We start from the raw sequence: 16,729 nt of genomic DNA on the forward strand, positions 1-16,729 counted from the left end.
TGACAGAAGCACAAGTCATGTCATCTCTGCTGAGCACCGAGGCAGATTTGAATTGATACATTCTGGTATAGAGCTCATCTCCCAGGAAATATGCTGATTTGAACCAAAAATCTTGGTGGGTTCTGTCTGTTTATGGTTATGAAGAAAGAAAGTCTTTATCTTGGCCAATGGCTATGAAGAAAAGACGCCATGGCTCCTGGAGGACGTGAACAGCACAATGAGCACAGCATTTAGTAGTGCACTACTGTTCATGTGTATTTAAGCAGTTTTGATATGTGGAGAAGTTGAAGGAATTGAAAACATGGAAGTTTTCTCAAGGTCTTCGCATGAAGAAGAAGACGAAGAAGCTCTGAAATGGGCTGCCATTGAGAGATTGCCAACTTACTCTCGCGTAAGGAGAGGCATACTTGCAGACCAGGAGGAGGGTAGAGCTAGAGAAATTGATGTCAAGAATTTAGGAGTGCTAGAAAGGAGGAAGTTGCTGGAGAGGCTGGTGAAGATTGCAGATGAAGATAATGAGAAGTTCTTGTTCAAGCTCAAGGATCGCATGGATAGGTAAGAACTAGTTATTGAGTCATTAAACTTTTTTGTATAACATGTTCATGAAGAAATTTCTGTCTTGTGATTTTATTTGAATGCAGAGTTGGACTTGATTTTCCAACAACTGAGGTGCGGTTTGAGCATTTAAGTGTTGAAGCAGAAGCTTATGTAGGGAGTAGGGCGTTACCTACAATACTCAACTTCTACATTAACATCTTAGAGGTAAGGTACTTAATAAGGATTTTTCTGTTAATATAGCTTGAACTTTGCTTATACATTAGAATTTCTCTTTTTCCTGCAGGGGTTCTTGAATTGCCTTCATGTTCTTCCGAGTAGAAAGAAACGATTTCCGATCCTCCATGGTGTTAGTGGAATCATCAAGCCGAGAAGGTAATCACGCAATGTTGCTTATATTCATTAAAAATTATTTTCATATGGTGGTCTGGTTTCTGCAGAATGACACTGCTTTTAGGCCCTCCAAGCTCTGGAAAGACTACACTACTACTGGCTTTGGCTGGAAAACTTGGTAAAGATCTGAATGTAAGGATTTATTTAAGTCTAATTAAGTATTAGCCTAATAAACACCCTTCGGTGGTTGAACCTGTTGTTACGTATAATTTAGCTTTCGGGGAGAGTTACTTACAATGGAGAGGGGATGGAAGAGTTTGTACCAGAAAGGACATCAGCATATATCAGTCAACATGATCTTCACATACCAGAGATGACAGTGAGAGAAACTCTGGCTTTTTCAGCAAGATGTCAAGGAGTTGGACCACGTTATGGTACATACCGCAAGATTTGACATGTCCAATCTAGCCTGAAAACCTTTTGAAAATCTCATATTAAAGTTTTGATTTGCATTTGGTAATTTTTCAGAAATGTTGGTAGAATTATCAAGGAGAGAAAAGACTGCAAATATAATGCCAGACCCTGATCTTGATGTTTACATGAAGGTAGTAGAAAAATTGGCAGAAAAAGTTTGGCATAGAGAAACTGACGTTATGTAGAGGTTTCTGCAGTAATGATGATGATGATGATGCTGATGATGATGCTGATGATGATAATAATAATAATATATTAAAAATAGAAATTTGTTCATGTTCCTTAAGAGAGCAATTTCTTTTTGGTATTTTCGTTTTTATTGGTTCTCATATTTTATTCTCCAGGCAGCTGCACTAGAAGGACAGAAAACCAATGTAGTCACAGATTATATACTGAAGGTATCCACCATCCACAGAAGCAATATTGCTTTGGTCATCTAGTTACCTTTTTTTCATAATTTATGTACTTTTTTCTTTTGGAAATTTCCCCAACTAGCAACTATTCTGGCCGTTCTGTATATGCACTTCCTGTCTGTGCTAAAATAAATTTCAATTTTTTGTTTTGTTTTTCTTCAGAGTAATTATATTTCTGCTAAAATGACTTTACAGGTTTTGGGGCTTGAAGTTTGTGCTGACACTATAGTAGGGGATCAAATGAGACGAGGTATCTCTGGGGGACAAAGAAAGCGACTCACCACAGGTAGAACATATACATTGCTTGTCTGGCAGTACATTGCTTGTCTGGCAGTAAACACAAACTTTTTTACTAGTTCCTACACCGTAATAGTGTCACAGCATATTAAATCTGGCTGCTAATTCTCGCAAGGAACTGATCAATAATTATAGGGGAGATGCTGGTTGGACCAGCAAGAGCACTTTTCATGGATGAGATATCCACTGGCTTGGACAGTTCAACAACATTTCAGATAGTGAAATCACTTAGACAATCCATCCACATTCTCAATGGAACTGCTGTTATCTCTCTCCTCCAGCCAGCGCCAGAAACTTATCATCTCTTTGATGATATAATTCTACTCTCAGATGGGCACGTTGTGTATCAAGGTCCCCGGGACAATGTACTTGAGTTCTTTGAGTACATGGGCTTTAAATGTCCAGAGAGAAAAGGAGTTGCTGATTTCCTACAAGAAGTAACTGACTTGAGCTCATACAATAACATAACCATCTGTTCTAGAGATTGAATTTGATTACATTTCCAAGTTTTATATTGGTTTTTCTTTCATGTGATGCAGGTAACCTCAAGAAAAGATCAAGAGCAATACTGGGCTGTCAATGACAAGACTTATAGCTTTGTTACTTCCAAGAGCTTCGCTGAAGCCTTGCAGTCATTTTACATTGGCCGAGAACTTGGTGATGAGCTTTCTATTCCATTTGACAAGTCTAAAGGCCACCCTGAAGCTTTAACAACTAGGAAGTATGGCGTCAGCAAGAAGGAATTATTCAAAGCTTGTATGTCTAGGCAAGTTTTGCTCATGAAGAGGAATTCATTTATCCACATTTTCAAAGTTGCGCAGGTAAGTAAGCAGCATATTATAATAGAACTTCAAGCTACAACTGAAAATTCGTAATATTAGTCGCATGTGATCCTACTACAAGCAGCATATTACAATGATCAATCCATAAATGCGAAAGTAAAAGTTGTGTTCATTGACCAACCGGCAATATAATTGAATCGTATATTTCTACTGCTTTTGATTTCAGATGATTCTAATGTCTTTTGTAACAATAACATTATTTCTACGAACTGAGATGCATCGAGGTACTGTCGAAGATGGTGGGATATATATGGGAGCATTGTTTTACACAATGATGATTATTATGTTCAATGGATTCTCAGAGCTGTCTATGACTGTCATGAAGCTTCCTGTGTTTTTCAAGCAACGGGACCTACTCTTCTATCCTGCTTGGGCGTACTCTTTGCCCACATGGCTCATAAGGATACCTATGACTTTTGTGGAAGTATCCATTTGGGTGACCATTACCTACTACAGTATAGGTTTTGATCCAAACATTGAAAGGTGGAGAGTGAATTAATTACATTGCAGAAATTAAACTTTAGAATTTTGATGTAATGGAATTCACGAAAATTTGTGTTGCAGGTTTGTCAAACAGTTCCTTTCATTGCTGCTTATAAGCCAAATGGCAACAGGACTGTTCCGACTAATTGGCGCATTAGGAAGAAACATGATTGTTGCAAACACATTTGGATCTGTTGCTTTGCTTGTGCTGTTTGTTCTTGGTGGATTTATCTTATCAAGAGGTGAATCATAGTCTGCAGTTACTTTCTCGTAGTTATTAACGGATAGATATATGTGATGGTAAATAATATCTTTCTGTAATCCAGAGGATATGAAAAGCTGGTTGGTATGGGGATATTATCTGTCACCAATGTCGTATGGACTGAATGCCCTGGCTGTCAATGAATTTCTTGGAAAAAGTTGGAGACATGTAAGGATTGTTATATGATTCAAAAATAGATGAGTATACGAACAGGTTAAAACTACTTGAAATATATTATCTAGCTAAAATGTATCTTTTTTGTAGGTGCCTACCAACTCAACAGAACCATTAGGAGTAATGGTCTTGAAGTCTAGAGGGGTTTTCCCAGAAGCAAGTTGGTACTGGATTGGAGTAGTAGCTTTGCTTGGATCTATTCTTCTATTCAACGTCCTTTTCGTTTTGGCACTTCAGTATCTTGAACGTAAGTACTTCAGCATCCTTAACTTGTATAGCAACCTAGGCTTTATCTATATTTGAAGGGAATGGAGATTCTGAAAGCCCAAATGTATAAATGCATGCAGCTCTTGATAAACCGCAGGCAGTACTTTCTAAAGATGCCTTGGCAAAGAAACAAGCCATTGAAACTGGAGAGGCCATTGAATTATTTCCAAAACGAAAGAGCTATAGTACTGGTGGGTCACAATACTACAATTTTTTTATTCCTCCCTATAATATGGGAAAATTCTATAATATGGAGTTGAAATAAGTGTATGTAAATCTATCCAATATCAACGCAGGTGCAGCTAATGAAAGACTAGGCCATGTGTCAGTCAATCTGACCAGCCACCGAGGAATGGTTCTTCCTTTTGAACCCCTCTCTATTACTTTTGATGAAATTAGATATGCAGTTGACATGCCACAGGTACTTTCAGTTCACTTTTGGCAGTTTGTTTTTGAAAGAAACTTGAACCTTTTATCTGAAGTTCACATAAATTATAGATGGTTTACTTTACTATAAATTACCGAATCAAGGCACAGTCCATGCATGTAATTTTTTTTGCAAATCAAGTGCTGGTGCTGAATGAATTTTAAAATTTTTCCATGTGTGCTTGTAGGAAATGAAAGCAGAAGGTGTTACAAAGGAGCGTTTAGAACTTCTGAAGGGTGTAAGCGGTGCTTTTAGGCCTGGAGTCCTAACTGCTCTGATGGGGGTCAGTGGCGCTGGAAAGACTACTCTAATGGATGTCTTGGCAGGAAGGAAAACTGGTGGATATATTGAAGGAAACATTACCATTTCTGGCTATCCAAAAAAGCAAGAAACATTTGCTCGTATATCGGGATATTGTGAGCAAACAGATATACACTCTCCACATGTTACAGTTTATGAGTCTTTGATTTATTCAGCTTGGCTCCGGTTGCCCCTTGAGATTGACTCCCCCACCAGAAAGGTATGCTTTTATAAGTTTATTATTTAGGCAATGTAAGAAATGGCAAGCATAGTTGCCAAAAGCAAGGTCACACATGAGTCATGTTCAGTCAAGTTGCTTACCATCACCTTCACATTGGCTTGCAGATGTTTATTGAGGAAGTCATGGAACTTGTGGAACTGACCCCAATAAGGGATGCACTTGTTGGATTGCCTGGTGTGAATGGTCTTTCAACTGAGCAACGCAAAAGGCTAACAATCGCAGTAGAGCTAGTTGCCAATCCATCCATCATATTTATGGATGAGCCAACCTCTGGTCTTGATGCCAGGGCAGCAGCAATTGTAATGAGAACTGTGAGGAATACAGTGAACACTGGGAGAACTGTAGTCTGCACTATCCACCAGCCAAGCATTGATATATTTGATGCTTTTGATGAGGTGAAATGAGAGCTCCTTCTATGTATAATGTGGGATTATACATTTTAGGTATGCAATTTAGTGTTAAAAGACTTTAAATTTGAAATTCCATCGCAGATGCTACTTTTGAAATGGGGAGGAGAAGAAATATATGTTGGTCCTTTAGGACACCAGTCATCCGAGTTGATTGGATACTTTGAGGTGACTCTTATATTTAGTTATAAACCTACACCAAATATGATATGTCTAGGTTTTCTGTTAAGGTTATAACCTTGATATGACTTATTCAACCAAGGGGATCAGTGGAGTTCCTAAAATGAAGGATGGTTACAATCCTGCGACTTGGATGTTAGAAGTTACTTCTGCAGCACAAGAAGCAACTCTTGGAGTCAAGTTTACTGACATATATAAGAACTCAGAAATGTACAGGTATCTGATCCTTAAATTCAAACCACAGAGCTAATTTGATTCCATCTGGTTCAGCTATTAATACAACATTTTGATTTTTAGGAGAAACAAGGACTTGATCAAGGAACTAAGTACTCCACCAGAAAATTCAGTGGACTTACACTTCACAACACAGTACTCTCAGTCTTTCTTTACCCAGTGCATAACTTGCCTATGGAAACAGCACCTGTCTTACTGGCGAAACCCACCATATAGTGCAGTGAGACTTATTTACACAACAATGATGGCTATAGTATTTGGGATATTATTCTGGGGTCTGGGATCCAAAAGGTACGTTGAAAACATTACAAGTTACTGTTATCTTGTATACATATATACCTAACACTTTCAGATGATGAACTGAAAAACCCTGATGTGTAAGAGTAAGCTACCAATGTCCCTAATTCTACCAAGATATCATCTAATGCAGGCAAAAGCAACAAGATCTTTTCAATCTGTTAGGCTCTATGTATTCTGCTATTCTCTTCATTGGGATACAAAATGCCTCATCAGTGCAGCCAGTTATAAGTATTGAAAGGATAGTCTTTTACAGAGAAAGGGCAGCTGGAATGTACTCTGCCTTTCCATATGCATTTGGACAGGTAGGTTGATCAATTTGGTTTTGAAGTCTAAATTAGTTGAAGAAGGTTTCCTTATATTCACATAACCCAACATAATATTTGAAGCATGGAAAGTCCATTCTATTTTGTGAAACTTCTATCACGGTTTCTCACCTATTACCATTACAATGCAGGTTGTCATTGAGATCCCATACACTTTGGTCCAAACCATATTATATGTCGTTGTAGTATACACCATGATCGGATATGATTGGACAGTCAGCAAGTTCTGTTGGCATTTTTTCTTCATGTATTTCTGCTTCTTATACTACACCTTATATGGTATGATGATTGTGGCAATTACTCCCAACGCTATGGTTGCTGCTGTGCTTTCCTCATCCATCTACCCATTATGGAATGTCTTTTCTGGACTTATCATTCCTAAGACAGTAAGTAAAACCTGTCAAAGTTCATTGACAATGCTTGGTCAGATGCTGCACCTTATATACATGACACTAACATATCGTTGCTGTTTGGTGATGGCAGAGAATTCCAATATGGTGGAGATGGTTCTATTGGTTGTGCCCGATTTCTTGGACCTTATACGGATTGATTGCTTCACAGTTCGGAGATATTAAGGACAAACTTGAATCTAGCCAAACTGTCGAGAAGTTTATTAGGGATTATTTTGGATACAAAAAAGAGTTTTTGGTTGTTGTTGCAATTGTACATGTTGGGATTGCGTTGCTCTTTGGATTCATATTTGCCTTCTCAATCAAAGCGTTTAATTTCCAAAGGAGATGATGAGGACATTGAGAAAGGCAAATCTGTGTACAAAGCAAATTTGCCTTGTGCTGCAAGTTTTGATCCTCGACTGATCTTATTGAGGTGCATATAAGGATGCATACACGTTAAGATCCAGGCCATTCATTCACCGGAATATTCTCATATCAGATCTTTAATCAGGCATTATTGCCCATTCTGGCAGCTTGTATTATTTCTTCCTCATCAATAAAACTACAGCTTTTATTAATGAATTGGTGACAGATCTGATTATTAAGGTACTAAGAAATGACTTCCACAGGCACATTTTAATTACTAAGGTACTTCCATGGTTCTAAAAATCCCCGCATAGGCCTGATTAATCCCCACCTAGGCGTCAGGCGGTGCCTCACCGTTCCAATTATGGCTAGTCCCCGAAGTTGGGCATTAGACTGAAAATCAACCGATTAATCCGCCTAATCAACCGACTAGTCCGCCTAATTGACACCTAGGTGGTCGGCCAATGATGCACTATATCTTTTTGTTTATGTTTTCTAACTTATAAGTTCTAAGAACTCATTGACTCATTGTTGTTAAACATTTTAGTCATATTTGAGTAAAAATACTCATTTTGAACATTATAATACATCTAATATTTTTTTAATATATATGATTATATGCAATAAATATTAGAAAAAAATAAAATAAATAAAACAACCTAGTCCCGCTTAGTCCTCGAGCGTAGTGCTTTTTAGAACCTTGGGACTTCCATTAGTTCCATGCTCACACTTTCTTATTATATCTGTTGTAATCCTTTGTGACATCTAATTATTTCATCTGACTGCTCAGTATCTCAGTTGCTACTTAATGATTTAATATTTTGTTAATGCATGCTAATCCAAATTAATAGCACTATTCCTCTGTTTACATCACATCTGTTAATCCCCCTTAAACATTAATCTTATCACCTAGTCACCGACATTTAGGCCATGTTTACATGACCTGTCAGTAATGTTTTCTCCCTAATTTATTCTTTGGAATCTGATTGGATCTGTCTTTATATGTTAATCTAAATGAATATCTCTACACCAGATTAATCTGGGATCTGATTCCTCTAAAGTTTGATCTCGTATATGAAATCTGGATCCTGGTATATATTTCCTTAAGCTCATATGAAAAGTAATATACGAATCTTTTTCATCTACGCATGCAGTAGAAGAAAATTACAGAAGAAAACAAACATCACATCTAAATCATCATGTTCAGAAAATGAACTTCTATTTCTCTCTTTTGTTTTATACAAGATTGCTGCAAGTATGGTCGTCGTTTTTTAATTATCAAAACAATATGTAGGAAGCCCTGTGTGAGGCACACACTATAGTCAACTCTCTGTTATTTGGGTCAACATCTCTATGGGTCATTATTGTATCACCAAATTCGGTCACCATATGAGGGACGTTAATGGAGGCAAACATCTACAGTCCAATTTTTGTTCATCCATTAACCTACTGATCATGTTTAGGACATTTGTTAATTTCACTATAACGGTGAGCGTAAGGGATTCGATGAATTGTCTCACTGAAATTAAGACTAGAGTCATCAGACAAGTAACAAAAGCTCCCCGCTTGCGAAAAGAAGTTTCATGGATAAACCGAAATAATCCATGTCATCATTGTAACGATGTAAGCATTTTACTATTTTTTGTTGGTGTGCTAAAGGGCGTGGCTTGTTGTGCATGCCTATTTTCTATTACAACAGCAGTTCTTAGTTTATTTAGAAATCGTGACTTTCTGTTCAATTTTTCAGTTGATATTGACTTGCTTGAGTAGCTTCATATGTTATATATCATTGCTAAGCTGTCTCTCTGCATGTAAATTGAAGTATGGTATAGAGTCATTTATATCAATTATAGAGACTTGGTTTCTATCAGCACCTAACATCCATGGAATGCAACTTTCCTGGATGAAGGTTACAGAAACAATTGGTGGGTTTCTGTTTACTTATGAAGAAAGTGTAGACCAGTGGAGGTTGGCCGGGAACGAGACAACGAGTAGTAGCGCACATCTGTTTTAGCAGGGACAGGTGGAGAAACCAGGATACTACAATGGAAGCTTTCTCCAAGTCCTTTCGGGAAGAAGAAGAAGATGAAGAATCTCTCAAATGGGCTGCTATTGAGAGATTGCCTACTCTTTTACGCGCAAGGAGAAGTATACTCGCTGATCAAGAGGAGGGTGAGGCCAGAGAAATTGACGTCAAGGATCTTGGATTACTAGAGAGGAAGAATTTGTTGGATAGGTTAGTGAAGATTGCAGAGGAAGATAATGAGAAGTTCTTGTTCAAGCTAAGGGATCGCATGAATAGGTAAGTAACTGTCGATATGAATTTCTTAAAAACTGAAGACACATACTCTTTGTTTTTTGGTCTGATATTTGAATTTTGAACTCAGAGTTGGACTTGAATTTCCAACAACTGAAGTGCGGTTCGAGCATTTGAATGTTGAAGCAGAAGCTTATGTAGGCAGCAGGGCATTACCTACAATGTTCAACTTCTCCATTAATATTATAGAGGTATCTGAATATGTAATTACTTCATGGGCAGGCAACTGTGTGTATTTAGTGATCGATTCTTGCTTCTATCAGTTGCGTAGATTATATTATCCTTGTCCTGTCTCTGTAGGAGCTCTTGAATTGCATTCATCTTCTTCCTAGTAGAAAGAAACCTCTGCCAATTTTACATGGTGTCAGTGGAATAATCAAACCAAGAAGGTAATTAAGCAATTGTGAAGCAAATTCATCAATATGGAGTATGCTCCAAACCTTTTGTCATATTAGTGTTGTGGTTTGTGCAGAATGACACTGCTATTAGGCCCTCCGGGCTCTGGTAAAACCACATTGCTATTGGCATTGGCCGGAAAGCTTGGTAAAGATCTCAAAGTAAGGTTTCTATAATACTTATTTATACTAATAGGCTATATGTAACCGTTTTCTCCATGTGATGTGGTATCATTTCTCTCAAAACATAGAGATCTGGAAGAGTAGCGTACAATGGACTGGGGATGGATGAGTTTGTACCGGAGAGGACAGCAGCTTACATTAGTCAGCATGATCTTCACATACCAGAGTTGACTGTGAGAGAAACTCTGGCTTTTTCAGCACGATGTCAAGGGGTCGGACCACGTTATGGTTGGTTACAATAACCTGAAAGTTGGAAGTCTATTACTCTAATCTGCAGAGAAATCTTAAACTGATCGTGTATATTTGCATTTGTGAAAATTCCAGAAATGCTAGTAGAACTATTAAGAAGGGAAAAGGCTGCAAATATTATGCCAGATTCTGATCTTGATGTCTACATGAAGGTATATTAAAACAAGAAAAATATAGAGTACCGATCAAAGTTTGGCTATAATTTATCTAAACAACCATGTGTTCTCTGAAAGAGCGTTATCATTTCAATGGTTTTTTACTTTTTGCAGGCAGCAGCACTAAAAGGACAGGAAACCACTGTGATTACAGATTATATACTCAAGGTACCTACTACTCCTGTAACTCATCTGAGTATTTGCCTTTCATATAAAGATACAAACAACATTTATATATTTCCTATTTATATGCTCAATAGAATTTGCAAATATTGAGCTAATATATTATTTTATGTTATTTCTGATAATTCTCTGCAGATTTTGGGTCTTGAAATTTGTGCTGATACCATGGTAGGGGATCAAATGAGACGAGGTATATCTGGTGGCCAAAGAAAGCGACTCACCACAGGTAGAGCATATAACTTATAGTTTGTAGTCTGATCTTGAACCAGACACTAAATTGTGCTGCATTTCTCTGTCTCTATGAGTGTGGCAACATACTTATACAGATGGTTAGGCTGATATCGTTCTAACATGTTCACAATTACAGGGGAAATGCTTGTTGGCCCAGCAAGAGCACTTTTTATGGATGAGATATCAACTGGCTTGGACAGTTCAACAACATTTCAGATTGTAAATTCACTAAGACAGTCCATTCACATTCTTAATGGAACGGCTGTAATCTCTCTCCTGCAGCCAGCACCAGAAACATATGATCTCTTTGATGATATAATTCTCCTCTCAGATGGGCATATTGTGTATCAAGGTCCCCGTGCAAATGTGCTTGAGTTCTTTGAGTACATGGGATTTCAATGTCCTGAGAGGAAAGGAGTTGCTGATTTCCTCCAAGAAGTAGTTTACTTAGGCTTAAATCCTTAAATTAATTTAATTGTTTTCACTAGAGAGATTGGACTAAATTACCAGTTCATGTGTGTAAGTTTAAGTTTATTTGGTTCTTTAATTATAGGTGACATCATGGAAAGACCAGGAGCAATATTGGAGAGATAAAGATAAACCTTATAGCTTTGTCACGTCCAAGACATTTTCTGAAGCATTGCAGTCATTTCACATTGGTCAAGAACTCGGTAATGAACTTGCCAGACCTTTTGACAAGTCTCGTGGAAACCCTGCATCTTTAACAACTGAGAAGTATGGCATAAGCAAGAAGGAACTTTTTAAAGCTTGTATGTCTAGACATTATTTGCTTATGAAAAGGAACTCGTTTGTCTACATTACCAGAATGATAGTTGTAAGTACTTTCGTCATTGAAAAGCTTTAATTAAGCATTCGTGAGAAGTGAACACACATTTTTCATCCTGCAATCTCATCTTCTCTAAACACTAATATCGGCTTTGCTTTCAGTTCCTTATAACTGCATTTGTGACAACGACATTGTTTTTACGGACTGAGATGCACCGAGATACAGTAGAAGATGGTGGCATATACATGGGAGCTATGTTTTTCACAATGGTGATAATTATGTTCAATGGGTACTCGGAGCTTGCTATGACTCTCATGAAGCTTCCTGTGTTTTTCAAGCAAAGGGACCTGCTCTTCTATCCTGCTTGGGCATATTCTTTACCAACAGTGATTATAAGAATCCCCATGACCTTTGTGGAAGTTTCCATTTGGATGATCATCACTTACTACGGTATTGGTTATGATCCAAGCTTTGGAAGGTGAAAACTAAACATATTATAGAAACTACATGTTAAAGTTTCAGGTCAGAACCATGTATTATGAATTTTGCTGAATATCTGTAACCGCAGGTTCTGCAAGCAGTTTGTTTTACTGGTGTGCATTAGCCAGATGGCAACTGGACTGTTCCGATTGATAGGTGCATTAGGAAGGAACATGATTGTTGCAAACACGCTTGGATCTGTTGTTTTACTATGCTGTTTTATTCTGGGTGGCTTTCTGTTATCACGAGGTGAATCATTCATAAATTCTTAGTAATTTAATTAAGTGATATATATATATATATTAATGTTAAAAGAGGACCCTATGTGATGCAGAGGAGATGAAAAACTGGTTGCTGTGGGGATATTGGCTCTCACCGATGACGTATGCAATCAATGGAATGGCTGTCAATGAATTTTTTGGAAAGAGTTGGAGACATGTAAGCATCCTTTTTCAAACCAAAAGGAAAGAACAAGATCAAATTAGAGATATCTGATAAATTAGCTAACAAGTATGCTACATTGCTACTGCAGGTTCCACCCAACTCAACAGAATCATTGGGTGTTATGGTCTTGAAGTTTCGAGGAGTGACTCCAGACGCAAGTTGGTATTGGATTGGAGTTGTAGCTTTAACTGGATATTTTGTTCTGTTCAACTTCCTTTACACCCTGGCACTTCAGCTTTTGGAACGTAAGTAGCCACTGGTCTTTTTTTTCTTTCTTTCTTGGGATAGAAGTAACGTTTTGACAATCAACTCAAATTATGCAGCACTTGATAAGCCTCGGGCAGTACTGTCCAAAGATGCCCTGGCAAAAAAACAGGCAATGAAAGCTGGAGAGTGCATTGAGCTATCGCCAACAGGAAAGAACTCTAATGCTGGACTCATAAGTAAAATTTTATATCCATGTCTACCTTGTGGATGTCCAGGATTACTCAACTTTCTTTGGTGCAAAAATGCAGGAGTAGGGAAAGAAGTTTTAGAGAATGTGTCCGCTAATTGTTCCAAGCAGCAAGGAATGATTCTTCCTTTTCAACCCCTCTCAATTACATTTTCTGATATCAGATATGCAGTGGACATGCCACAGGTGTAATGTTTGGTCATTTTTTTCTGATGGGAAACTACATTTTGTAAATTGTTGCTTTTACTATAAGCAACTTGAACTGCTCATAGATAGTTTACTATAAATGTAACTTCGTCACTAGAGATACATAACTACTATACCAGGTTCCTATTGCTATGTTGGAACAACAATATTATTGCAGGATTATAGACTGTTTTCCAAACATGCATGCAGGAAATGAAAGCTCAAGGCATTACTGAGGATCGATTAGAACTTCTGAAGGGTGTGAGTGGTGCTTTCAGGCCTGGGGTTTTAACAGCTCTAATGGGTGTGAGTGGAGCTGGAAAGACTACTTTAATGGATGTTCTGGCAGGAAGAAAAACCGGTGGATATATTGAAGGGAACATTTCCATTTCTGGATATCCAAAAAAGCAAAAAACATTTGCTCGTATATCAGGATATTGTGAGCAGACAGATATACACTCTCCACATGTTACGGTTTATGAGTCTTTGGTTTATTCTGCATGGCTTCGATTGTCCCCTGAGGTTGATAACCTAACCAGAGAGGTAGGCCATATTTAACCTCTGTTTCTTTTGTTGGGGGTCGTATCTTGAAGCAAAAGCTATATTGCACATATATCCGTACGTACCATCAGAATGGCAAATGATATATGTTCATGAAGCCATTGACCATAGATCTATTTTCAGATGTTTATTGAGGAAGTTATGGAACTTGTGGAACTGACCCCAATAAGGGATTCACTTGTTGGATTGCCTGGAGGGAATGGTCTGACAACGGAGCAGCGCAAAAGGCTCACAATTGCAGTGGAGCTCGTTGCCAACCCATCCATTATATTTATGGATGAGCCTACGTCTGGTCTTGATGCCAGGGCAGCAGCAATTGTAATGAGAACAGTGAGGAATACAGTGGACACCGGAAGAACTGTAGTCTGCACCATCCACCAGCCAAGCATTGATATAGTTGATGCTTTTGATGAGGTTTGATCCCTTTGTAGGCTGTAGGATGACATAATATTAGGTTTCAATGTTAAAAAAGGACTAAAAAGTTTGCACTCCCATTGCAGATGCTTCTTTTGAAATGGGGTGGCGAAGAAATATATGTTGGCCCTTTAGGCTACCATTCTTCTGACTTAATCAAATACTTTGAGGTTAGGCTTCTCGTCGAATATAGGAATTATACCTCCTGTGATGTCCTCAGCTGAAATTTTCACTAAATGTTTTTATGTTTTACCGAAGAGAATTAGCGGGGTTCCCAAGATGAAGAATGGTTACAATCCTGCAACTTGGATGTTAGAGGTTACTTCTGCAGCCCATGAAGCAGCACTAGGGATTAATTTCACAGACATATACAAGGATTCAGAACTATACAGGTAGATCAAACATCCATAGTATTGTACTACTATATATAATATGGAAATACTTCTGTTAATCAGCTAATACTACTTGAATGTTTAGGAGAAACAAGGTCTGGATCAAGGAACTAAGCATGCCTCCATCAAATTCAAAGGACTTGTACTTCCCTACAAAATACTCGCAGTCTTTTTATATCCAGTGCAAAGCTTGCCTATGGAAGCAACACTTGTCTTACTGGAGAAACCCGTCATACAGTGCAGTTAGACTTCTTTTGACAACATGGATAGCTTTAGCATGCGGGACATTATATTGGGATCTTGGTTCCAGAAGGTATGTGCACTGAAAAGTAGAGCAACACATTTTTATATCCTGATGAAAAATAGAAGGCTGATTTTATATCCTGGTTAACATTACTATGGAATGCAGGCAAAAGAAGCAAGATCTTTTTAACGTAACGGGTGCTATGTATTCTGCTGTTCTGTTCATTGGTCCACAAAATTCCTCAACAGTGCAGCCAGTTGTAGGCATTGAGCGAATAGTCTTTTATAGAGAAAGGGCTGCCGGAATGTACTCTGCCTTGCCGTATGCCTTGGGACAGGTATGCCACCAAGATCACATTGTAAAATGTTTAATGAATCCAAGCCACTAATATATGGAAGCGACAGCTAGACATACTACTATATATATATATTTTTTTACTTTCTCTAATGGTTGCTCATCAATGACCATGCATTACCAGGTTGGCATTGAGCTCCTGTACACTTTGATCCAAACTATCATATATGTTGTTATTGTTTACACCATGATCGGATTTGAGTGGACAGTCAACAAGTTCTTTTGGCAACTATTCTTCACGTACTTCACTTACTTATACTTCACCTTATATGGTATGATGAGTGTGGCCATTACTCCCGACCTTGCCGTTTCTGCTGTAGTTTCTACAGCACTGAGCCCATTGTGGAATGTTTTTTCGGGATTTATCATTCCCAAATCGGTGAGTACTACATGTGACTGATGATCAATATGCTTTCTAATATGTTCACTCGACTTAACTCATCAAACTACAAATCACAATTTGCAAACTTGTTGTTTCTTGGTGGCAGCGAATTCCAATATGGTGGAGATGGTTCTACTGGTCATGTCCGGTCTCTTGGAGCTTGTACGGAATGATTGTTTCACAGTTCGGTGGCATTGAGGACAGGCTTGATTCTGGCGAAACTGTGGAAGCTTATACGAGGTCGTATTTTGGGTACAGAGAAGATTTTGTAAGTGTTGTTGCAGTAGTGCTCGTAGCTATTTCAGTGCTCTTTGGATCCGTCTTTGCTTTTTCAATCAAAGCCTTTAACTTTCAAAAGAGATGACAACGTTATACATCTGTAAACATTCTAAAGCAAATGATGCCATGATTTCTTCTGATCCAAGGTTTCCACGAATCTATGTTTATTATATGGCAGTGCCATGCTGACAGCACTTTCCCTACTTTTATCATCACATTAATCATAATTAAGTAAACCATGTGGGCAAGAAATTGTTTAATGAGGAGAGTTGTGAATATTAAGATAACAATTGGAGCATTAGTAGACAGCTTTCCTGCACTTCTGTCCAAGTAGTGATTGAGACTGCACATCACTAGTTCACTACCAAACACTTATCTTCCTACTTACAGTTTTAATTTCAATTTTTTGGGTTCAATTTAGGTGTGAAAATGTACCTTTGATGGACTTGAGACTTTGATGTTGAAAAAGATCTGAGAAAAAGTAAAATATTCTCAAAGACTTGTGGTAAAACCCTTGGACCTAGTGTCTGAGAATTTTTCTTTTACTAAGAAATTCCATGCAACGTGCACACATGGAGAACCAGTTTCATAAAGTAGTGAACTGGTTTTCTGTATTTAGAAAACTAGTGATACAATATGTACAGAATTTAAGCACCATGTTATACAGTTGGTCTATACGTATAATGTATCGTATCGATGCACTTACTGTATGTACCAAAAAAAGTCTCTTTCGGATACTATTATAAATGATTGGGTATACGGTCCTACA

General features: G+C 37.9%; 2 protein-coding genes across 2 annotated transcripts; both read left to right on the top strand.

Moving 5' to 3' along the window:
* Positions 1–7,352, top strand: LOC126785036 (pleiotropic drug resistance protein 1-like). Its single transcript, XM_050510611.1, has 24 exons — positions 1–555; positions 642–762; positions 842–930; positions 996–1,080; positions 1,163–1,322; positions 1,417–1,493; positions 1,707–1,760; positions 1,971–2,061; positions 2,208–2,509; positions 2,612–2,893; positions 3,081–3,397; positions 3,479–3,639; positions 3,724–3,827; positions 3,924–4,080; positions 4,181–4,291; positions 4,397–4,521; positions 4,715–5,047; positions 5,173–5,463; positions 5,560–5,643; positions 5,738–5,871; positions 5,953–6,180; positions 6,320–6,491; positions 6,644–6,898; positions 6,996–7,352. Exons 1-24 carry the CDS (start codon positions 302–304, stop codon positions 7,251–7,253), a joined length of 4,245 nt encoding a protein of 1,414 aa, XP_050366568.1. The 5' UTR covers positions 1–301; the 3' UTR covers positions 7,254–7,352.
* A 1,779-nt stretch (positions 7,353–9,131) lies between these two features.
* LOC126785037 (pleiotropic drug resistance protein 1-like) lies at positions 9,132–16,098 on the top strand. Its single transcript, XM_050510613.1, has 23 exons — positions 9,132–9,572; positions 9,658–9,778; positions 9,888–9,976; positions 10,060–10,144; positions 10,234–10,393; positions 10,490–10,566; positions 10,684–10,737; positions 10,888–10,978; positions 11,120–11,421; positions 11,537–11,818; positions 11,932–12,248; positions 12,339–12,499; positions 12,585–12,688; positions 12,783–12,939; positions 13,018–13,334; positions 13,545–13,877; positions 14,019–14,309; positions 14,396–14,479; positions 14,568–14,701; positions 14,787–15,014; positions 15,111–15,282; positions 15,424–15,678; positions 15,788–16,098. The coding sequence occupies exons 1-23, from the start codon at positions 9,316–9,318 to the stop codon at positions 16,043–16,045; spliced, it is 4,329 nt and encodes a 1,442-aa protein (XP_050366570.1). The 5' UTR covers positions 9,132–9,315; the 3' UTR covers positions 16,046–16,098.
* The last annotated feature ends 631 nt before the right edge of the window (positions 16,099–16,729 follow it).

The sequence above is a fragment of the Argentina anserina genome, chromosome 2 (genome assembly GCF_933775445.1).
Source record: "Argentina anserina chromosome 2, drPotAnse1.1, whole genome shotgun sequence".
Lineage (NCBI taxonomy): Eukaryota > Viridiplantae > Streptophyta > Magnoliopsida > Rosales > Rosaceae > Argentina > Argentina anserina.